The sequence below is a fragment of the Salarias fasciatus genome, chromosome 15 (assembly GCF_902148845.1).
Source record: "Salarias fasciatus chromosome 15, fSalaFa1.1, whole genome shotgun sequence".
Classification (NCBI taxonomy): domain Eukaryota; kingdom Metazoa; phylum Chordata; class Actinopteri; order Blenniiformes; family Blenniidae; genus Salarias; species Salarias fasciatus.
Genome location: NC_043759.1, coordinates 15121691 through 15131221, shown reverse-complemented (window position 1 = coordinate 15131221; position 9531 = coordinate 15121691). Strand labels below are relative to the sequence as shown.

At 40.7% G+C, this 9531-nt stretch overlaps 1 protein-coding gene across 1 annotated transcript; it reads right to left on the bottom strand.

Annotated features, from left to right (window-relative positions):
- Positions 1 to 254: 254 nt before the first annotated feature.
- LOC115401366 (interleukin-31 receptor subunit alpha-like) lies at positions 255 to 8151 on the bottom strand. The gene is made up of 16 exons (XM_030109495.1): positions 8037 to 8151; positions 5849 to 6115; positions 5598 to 5727; positions 5310 to 5500; positions 5104 to 5216; positions 4833 to 4862; positions 4350 to 4512; positions 3948 to 4030; positions 3537 to 3756; positions 3230 to 3394; positions 2342 to 2443; positions 2122 to 2265; positions 1889 to 2032; positions 1713 to 1797; positions 1519 to 1600; positions 255 to 1170 (listed from the first exon to the last, which is right to left on the bottom strand). Exons 1-16 carry the CDS (start codon positions 8086 to 8088, stop codon positions 763 to 765), a joined length of 2379 nt encoding a protein of 792 aa, XP_029965355.1. The 5' UTR covers positions 8089 to 8151; the 3' UTR covers positions 255 to 762.
- Positions 8152 to 9531: the final 1380 nt, after the last annotated feature.

The window sequence follows — 9531 nt, the reverse complement described above, 5'->3', positions numbered from 1 at the left end:
GTCTCAGTTGGTAAATAAACCCGGGCCTTCCTGTTGTGAGGCCAACCTCAAATCTTTTTGATCATATTCTCATGTTTGACCATGTCATGTTTTTGTTTTTCAAAAAGATTCCCTTTTTTCAGCACAGAAAAAAAGATTTTCATTAAGTTATTTATTTCATCATGCGTTACTCTCTGTTCATTTCTGCCAAAGCCATGAGGGATATATGAGCAATGAAAAGAAAATGTACTACTGTGCATGCTTATGTCTGAACCATGAAAATAGTGAAAAAGAATAGTTTTTACAGTTATTGAAAAGAAATAAGCACAGAAGCATCCACATTTGTAGATACAAATGTTTATGGCAAGATATGACAGCACGAAATGCTGATTTTTGACACAATATAATACAGACTGTACATTCGTTGCACCTTTATGCGGTGTCACCCCAAAGTCAAAATCACAGAAATGTTTTGTTGTTTAAACACAGAATCCACATTATAACATACACAAATACAACATTTCTGAATTTTATGAAAGAATTCAGATTTAAATAAGGTCTATGTTTTGACGAGGCTGTAAAGTTGAAAACATTATGTTTTCAATTAAATACTTTAAACAAGTAAAGCTTGAAGCACCACACACTTTCAATTACAGTCTGTTGAAACTCCAAGCATTTCTTTTTTTTAGCAATGTTCACATCACAGTGCAGCATAAAGCCAAAAAATGTTGGAACAGTTTCCAGGTATATCAAAATACAACCAAACGTTGTGTTTGCTTCCTGTCACTGGGCCTGGTCATGCTCAAACATATCCAAAGTGACATATACAGTCTTCGCTGGCACCTTTTCCTGTTCCTTCCCAGGAACATGTTTCCACGGTTTATCAGTCTTTGTTTTCTGAGTTCCCACCGAAGTCTGGCTTCGATATGGGCTGCCTGGACTGCTCTCCGAGGGGAGGAACGCTGCGGTTTCTTCAGAAAACCGAGGATGCTGCGTCATTATGGGGTCAGGTGGCTTGTTGCTCTGTCCCAAGGCTGAATCATCATATTTCCTGGTTTCGTCACTGGTTGTGTTACTATTTGAGCTGATTGTGGTCAGCGAAGGGGTGGATGAATCTGGCGTTTGCTCCGTGTACACCTTATCAAACGTGCTTTCACATGGGTTACTGAATGGCTGGAAGAGGCACATACTCTGTAGACAGACACACAGACACAAGCTCAGTTAAAAGGCATGCAGTGATTTACAGAGAATCAGAGGATTTAACTGTTTCATCTTCACAAACTGTGTTTTTGACATCATTTCTAAATTGCCCTTGCCCAAAACCAGTCATAATTTTGTGATTGGGAGGTAAGTGAGGCAGATTTAAATGAACAAGGATGAGAGACGTCTTGTATTTGTTGCTCCATTAGGAATTCCAGTCAGCAAATTTTTCTTTGTATTTCAAGTCACTTATTTTCGGCTTCTTTTTAGACACCCTGTGGCTTGTTTCTTTTGCAAGATCTGGCAACACTGCTCACCACAACTCTTGGCTGCGTTTACCTTTTGCTGAGCGGACAACGACCACGACGCCACGGAACTGAGGCCTGGATTTGGCACAGGCTTATCCCGGAATCTCTTCCACCTAAAAGGCAAGTTATTAACACTCAGTGAGGGAAAATGTATATTCGTTGCACATAAAAATGAATCCTGTGTTGAGGCATTTCACGTCACAGTGAGAAATACTCAAAACTTACTGAACAGCGCAGCATAATCCGAGAAATAACACCAGCAATATGAGGACACATCCACACACAGTCAACACTGTAATGAAGTTTGGATCTGTGGGGGAAAAAAAAAACACAAATTTGAACTAGGTTCCCATGAAAGTAAAAATTTATTTGTGAATAAAAAGTCTTCACACATTGTTTACCAAATTTATTGGTCTTGACGACCCTTTCGTTTATGCTTCTGGTCACTCCGGTGAGGGCCGTGGCCTCGACATACACTCTGTACAGCGTGTCTGGTTCCAGATCCTTCAAAACGACCTTCTGCTTCTTGCTATCGACAGTCATGTCTACACAAGAAAACACAGGAGACACAGAAAAGACATTAAAACAGCGCAACAACATGTGTTCCCTTTATAGGAGTCTGAAGCGGGCTTACTGAGCAGCGGTCCATCCTGAGTCCTGTAAAACACCGTATAGCTGACAAAAGCAGCGCTGCACGGTCCCTCCGACTGCGTTTCCCAACTCACATCAGCAGTTCTGTCAGAAGCCTGACCACCGGTGATCACAACAGTGCCTGGATCTGTAGGATTCATGGTTCAAAAATAAGTTTGGTGATATATGTGAACACTAACATTGAAGAAATGCCAAATTTCTACCTCCCACTCCGGAGCAGGTCGGTTGGGCTTGGGTGCCGTGACCCGCCTTGTCGTCAAAGAGGGGCGTTACAGTGATGTTATATGGCTCCTTGTCCAAGAGGCCTGTGGAGAAAAGGAGGAAACTCTGTGACAAAAATGCTGTGTGATTGTAAAAACCTGCTGTTTCTGATGAACTTTTGTGCCAAATAAATGTTACATATTTAAAGCAGAGAAGCTCAAATACGATGTAAGTATCAGAATGGTTGGTAGCTATGAAGAAATGTTGCCAAGTTTGAATTCTGTTTTTAAATTCTGACAATATTCAGACTTTCTATTCACAAAAGTAAACTGTGAGCACTCAGATCTTTGAGAGCGTCTCACATTCTGACATTTTCTCGCACTGATGTAAATTCAGCCGGAAGAAACAAAAATATTAAGTCCAATTTTTTCACCAAATTGAATTGAACACAATTAAAAAGGGTTTGAAATGTAACCTGAGGTCCAAGTGCGTGTATGAAAATCTAAAGCAAGCCTAATTTAACAAACATTTCAACATTTTGTTTTGGAAGAAATGAAGATATGTCAGTTTTTCTGATATAATTTTTAAGCTACAGTAGAAACAAACCAATCAAACTATCCTGTAGTGACAAACATTCTAGTAATTTCCCTATAAACATCCCATATTCTGCATATCAGGGCTGAAACATCATAAATGATGCATTTTCTCTTGAGGAAATGTAACTGGATAGACACTCCTTTGACGTTTTTCCAGTTTACAGTGAATCACAGTTCTCAAGTAATCCAATTTATCCAACCAGTGCATTATCAGACATCTTCTAAAGCCTTGGTCCTTCACTGTGTTCATTATCCACCACACCCAAAGAGAGATAACACAGTTTTCTAACCTACCAAACAGACTTGCATTAGTGTGTTTGGTTTCCTCCCAGAAGTACTGATTCCCATCATGGGTCCAGTCAATCATGTAACCACTGACAGACTGATTGGGAGCCTTCCAGTTCACCAGGATGACTCCGTCCCGGGCGGAGGTCTGGATGTCGGTAACCTGAGGGAGGCCTGCCAAACCGCCAACAGACAGGACGCTTTCTCAGTAACAGGCATCAGAGCAAAAAGCACTCCTCCATTAACATGAAGCCACATCGCACATAAACTGTGGCTGCCCATTAAAACATGCAGAATCGATGGCATCGGTACTCACTCTCTCCAACAGCTGGAACATAAACCGAGTCTTCAGCGAGCGGGACTTCATCACGGAAGACTGTGAGATTTATTCTGCGTGCGTCTCGGTTCACAGTAACGTCACAGGTTGAGTTTCCACGCGATGTGTAGATTTGACTCCCTTGAACTGCATGTTCTTGATCAAGAGAGATCTGATTGATCTCATATGTAAATCTGCCTGGACATGCTGCAGGAATGGCCTGAGGAGACAGTTGGAAGCAGAGAATCAACAAAAGATCTTGACAAAAAGATGGAGAAATGACATGGCAGCAAACCTCAGTGGTCACTCGTATAGATTTTCTTTCATTTAAAGTATCGTGTCTGCATTTCTAAATGTAATGTATGTGCTGAATATCATTTGAGGTGTTGACCTGTGTGAGGGCTTCCTCACCGTCCACATGGCACAAACTCTTCTTACTCCATCACTTCGTACTTCAGTCACCTTCCTCCACAGCCGCAGCCTGATCTGACTTTCTGGAAAAGATTGAAAAATAATTACACTGAAATACAAAATGTTATTGTCCATCTATCCTCTATTACACTTTATGGAGATGATTCCAGCAGACAGTAAACACTTGGATTTCTCTTTTTTTTTTCATTATATAATACAGAGTTCTTTTTGGGAACGTCTGGAATAAAAACACTGTGAAGACTCCTGCCTCGCTGTGCTTCCTCCACCACTAAACCGTCACAATCCTGTTTACCTCACAGTCACAGCCCGAAGGAACATAAAGACTTAGAGGTTTTTGGGTTACCAAATGACATTTTTTTGTGGGGTGAATATTGCTCTTACTGTTGAGTTTGGTGAGGACTGTCTTCTCCCGGCTCCAGTCACTCCAGGGGGCCTCGCCCAGACCACAGCGGACCGACACCCTGTATTCCGTGCAGGACTCCAGCTTCTCTTCAATGCGGATTGTAACGTTCAGCTCAGTAATCAGAGTCTTGTTGCTCATCCACTGTGGAAAACAAGCACATCTTCCACTGAATCCAACACGCTTTCACTTCTCACCGGAGAGCCAGTGAACTGCTGAGTAAGAATATTATGCATGCATGCATATCTTGTGTGCTTTGCATGAATTGCAACTCTATTTGCTCTTTTTTGTTACATTTGCAATGTGAGAGGAGCAGCTCTGTTATCTCATTATAAACTGTATAATGACAATAGATACCTCAAATTTGCGAATAGATTTAAGATCAACTTTCATTAATGGATGAAATAGTTTGTAAAAAAATTCATGATTTTCATGGTAATTGCAATAATTCAGTATTTCTTTACCACTGGAGTTCTTTCATCAGCTGATGGAGCCTGTAACCAAAAAGACATCAAATTAAACACTTTATTATGTACAACAGGTATAAATACCACAAAATACTATTTATTAGGAGCAATATAATTATTTGTAATATTTTATTTCCATTTCTGACTGTGGGTAAGTGCAAAAACTACAAAATTATGGTTTATTTTTGTCATTTTTCTATTTTGCCACCATTACTCTGAGAAACTATTTTAGCTAAAACACTTTTTGCTTTTCTAAAGAGGGACTCACCTTTCTGTATTTGACCTGACATCGATGCTTCGGTGTCGTGCGCTGTCGAGTCCACTCAACCAAAATATGATCAGAGGAAGTCGCTACAGAAAACTTGGGAGGGTTGATTTTCACTGAAGAGAAAGACGAAAAGTGTAGTCAAAACATAAATAGATTAAAATAAAAAAGAAATACATTATTATGAAATAAAATGTGATGCAACTTACAAATCTGATCTAAATTAAACTCATATGAGTCGGAGTGAACCTCCCACGCTTGACCTTTGGCTCTCACTGTCACTGTGAAATTGTCTCCAACATAAATTCCTATCCGTTCAGAGGTGTAGAAATCTCTCACTGTGCAGTTTGTTACTTTCGTCTTGCAGACTTCAATTGGGGAAGTGTGCGAAACAGCAGAACTGAAAGAAATACACATTTTATACGGAATATATCAAAAACAGGAAACGTGCGAGCATCAATTGATTCTTAGAAGTACGACGAAAATGTGAGACCTACGTCAGGACGGTGTAGTTCACTTTCTCTCGAGGAGGCGTTTGATGCTCCCAGGTGCAGGTCAGCAGCTCTGGCACGCCGACACTGCTTTCGCTGTCGTAGTGGAATACGCACGAGATGTTTCCGGGCTTCTCTGCCAAACAACAGCAGAGTCGTGCATGTTAAAAGAAATAATGTGCAGACTGATTTTGGCTGGTTCAGTTTGCGTATCGACAGCTTCAGACTAGCAAAAAGTCACAATAAAGAGACTCTACTGTATGTCTTGATGATGACGCCTCCAACTATTTGCTGCGTTTCCACGCTGCGACACTCCACTGTCGCCGAGGGGAGAGTGAGGTTCCTCAGGGACAGGACCGCGTGCGTGGAGTTGATAGTTTGCGACCAGCCTTCGTGGACGGGCTTGCTGTTGATTTTCCAGAAGATTCCTCCGTGCACGCATGAGGTCTTGCACACGACCTCGGTGCTGGATCCCGCTTGGATGTATTGATCTTTAGGCTGAACGCAGCTGTCGTGGTGCTGGCCTGCAGGGAACAGTTATGCTTATAGCGCTTTCTGTGGTTGTAATTTTCCGAAACGCCATTAAATTAATGGAATTTTAGTAGTTATAAACATCAAAAGGCTAATGATCTATTGTTGGACGGGTGAGAGTGGGACTCCCTGATAATTAGGACATATTTTGCTCAACTTGGAAAGAGTCCAAATCCTTCAGCCACTTCCATATTTAAGCTTGTGTGAAATATTAAAGTCTCATAGTTCATTTACACAGAATTATCTTTGAAATCCCGCTATTATCTGAGCTTCAGAGTCAAAAGTGTTCCTTTTTTTTCAGATTTTTCTCCTCCCTCACAGTTACAGTCAAATAACAAAGGGCCACAAAGTCTCCGAATCTATACGCCGACCTCAAAATAAAGCGCGAAGGAGTTAATGGCTGTTGATGACTCAACACTTCCTCTTGAAGCTTCCTAAACGCTGGCAGGTTTATTCAATCTGAAGCTGCCAGAAGAGGACGTCAGTGCACATTAAGAGTACATTAGCAAAGCAGGATACTTCATTACAGCTCCAACAGTGAGAAAAACCCATAAGACAGCTACAGAGCTTCTATCAAAGCAGGAGTACAGACTCCAAAGGAGAGACAAGCGTTCAGTGTATAGAAGATACTGTCGCCACAGTATGTCTGTCTCATCTATGATGAAGATACAAACTGAGTGCCCATTTTTCAGGAAAACAAATATCAAGAGATGATTTTCACACAAAAAGTAGTATCTGAAAATGCTAACGATGTTTAAATGATATCTTCAGAATCCAAAAAAAAGCCACACCAAGGAAATGAAAACTGTTTGTCCAGCAGTATTCTCCCCTGGAACCTCTGAGATTTTCTCTAAGAAATGTTTCTGGCTTCTTCTCTGATCTCCAATTTGCATAAATCCAAAAGCTGGCAGACATCCACTCTCACAAACAAAAAGCAGTTTATTCGGCCAACTTCAGAGTCTAGAAAGTATTGTCTCTGACAAGTTGTAATCACTCCCCCTCTAATCAGTCCCAGATTCTGATAAATGCAGTTTTCTGAGCAGCCGGTCCCGAAATAGATCAGAAATTATGAGAATATGTGACAGAAGAGACAAATTAACTTTTTTTTCTCTTTTACATTGGTACATGGTCGTGTCTTCATGCTGCAGGACTGAACAGTGATAGGCCGCAATTTTAAAGAGAAACTGCTGGAGCAAGTTTCAGCATTTCTTTCATTTTACTTTCCATTCACTCTACATATGAGAGAAGAAAATGCAGGTTACTCCCCTGGATGCACCTTTTTAATGTAAATGATAAATGAACTAAGTGACACAGACATGACTCAAGACACATGGGGATCCCTGCCAGTGGGAAACACACAGGGAGAACGTGAAACTCCAGCAGAACCTTCTCACACTGAGATCATCAAGGTGCGACCTCAAATCGACTTCAGTTCATCATAAAAACCAATGATTGGTGCTCTGACTGACTCTGAGACATTTAGATCCCGGCAGACGTCAGGCAGACGATAAGCCGACGTACTGGTGCAGATTCTGTGCCGTCGGGTCGACAGGTTTTGTGTTGTCTGGAGGAAAGTGGGGAAGGCTCTCCAGATGATGAGATTTTGATTTGTGTGACCCCCAAAGCAATGAAAAGACTGAAACTCACAGTGGACTGTGTCACTTCTGTGTTGGAGATTCTTAGATTCTTTTAAGTTCTTTGAAGGAAAATTACTAATAAAGTTCTGTCAAACCGACACATCAATTCATCCAGATTCTATATTTCTTTATCTGTGGAGCTGGAAAAACAAAAACCTAAATAAACATGTGACATTATATGAACTGAAATTGAAACAAAGACATTTCTTTCAATCCCTCTCAGTCTCCTCGTCCTCGCCAACAACCTATAATACATAGTGAATAAGATTTTTCTTACCTTTACAAACAGAGATTAACACGAGCATAAAGAAGAGGGGCAATAGATCCATTCTTTTACCATGAAGACAGACCGCAGACAGAATCCTGTGTAGAAGACATTCAGAATTCCCGAGCAGATGATGAAAGTGTTATTTAGAGAGTCTGTTTTACCAGACTGTAGAAGAAACGGCAGTAAGTTTTCCCTCACATGCTACAAAGTAACAGGAACTGAAGTAAACCCTGAAATAAACGGGAGGTATTACTCAACTGGAAGTCAGCTCAGATAAAGGGGAAGTGAAGTAAGTCGTCCTCCATCTCCAGATGCATCTACATGAGCCAGCCACTCAGGGAGAGAAAGCGAGAGAGCGAGCGAGAGAGAGAGAGAGAGAGAGAGAGAGAGAGAGAGGTGGAAAAGTGATACTCACATTCCCAGCAAGAGATGAACATCAGGCTGGGATTGAAGCTCTGAGTGTGCATTACTTATTAACCAGTAATTGCAGGGAGTGATGAAAACATCTAACTGGAATTGGACATTTTTTTTTTTTTTTTAACAAGTATCACTGGTTCAACAAATAAAAAGGTTCATAAAAAATTGTCCAGGTAGCCTACATAATCATCACGTCCGCCTGATATGAAACCAACATTAGAAAATACTTGCAATTCCATGAGGAGGAAGGAGCAAGGAATTACATGTTGTTACATGAAGATTCTGTTTTTATGTTTTAACAGAAATAAATTGAATTCACTTTTATTTTCCCCACCACATCTCCTGCAGCACTGATGTGTTATTAACGCATCAAAATTCATGTTTACATGACAATAAAAGTGAATACTCAAGTAATAATGCAAGAACACATGTCAAACTATTAAGTTGCATCACACTTTTTAATCAGAGAGAAGTTAAAGAAAAGCAATGTTGTTTGTAGGACTTCACAGTATCGGGTTGTGAGATATGTCGTGTGGACATTTCATTCATTTCCAGCTGATAGAAACTGTTCTCCCATGTCCAGAGCGAGCCCTGAAGACGGATGGACGAATGGTCACATTTTTTAAAACTGAGATGGCATCTTGTTACAATCTTCCTGAATGATTACAGTTTGCAGTTCATCCTTCATGAAAATAAACACCCATATGTGTGAACTGACTCAGGCGGTGATTAACAATGATTTACCCGGGTAGGAAACAGATAAAGCAACCAAGGTGCAAACAGGCAGCCAGGCGGCTCCTTCTGCTCGTCCAGTAATGAGAGTGTCATTTGGATTGTATATAGTGAATAAAGCATTTGACTGACTTGTAGTTCGATTATGGCTCACCAAGACAAGTTAAAAACTATTTCTTTTTATATCTCTTTGCTGTCTTTTTCTCACAGGCAGAACTATTTAGGAGCACAGAGAGGTCAGAACACAAACCTCCTCCTAATGAGAAACATTTGCTCCCCCAATAATAGCTTTGAATGATACAACTCACAAGCATTTACCGCAACAAAGATTGAAATCAATCCCTTTTCACGTTTA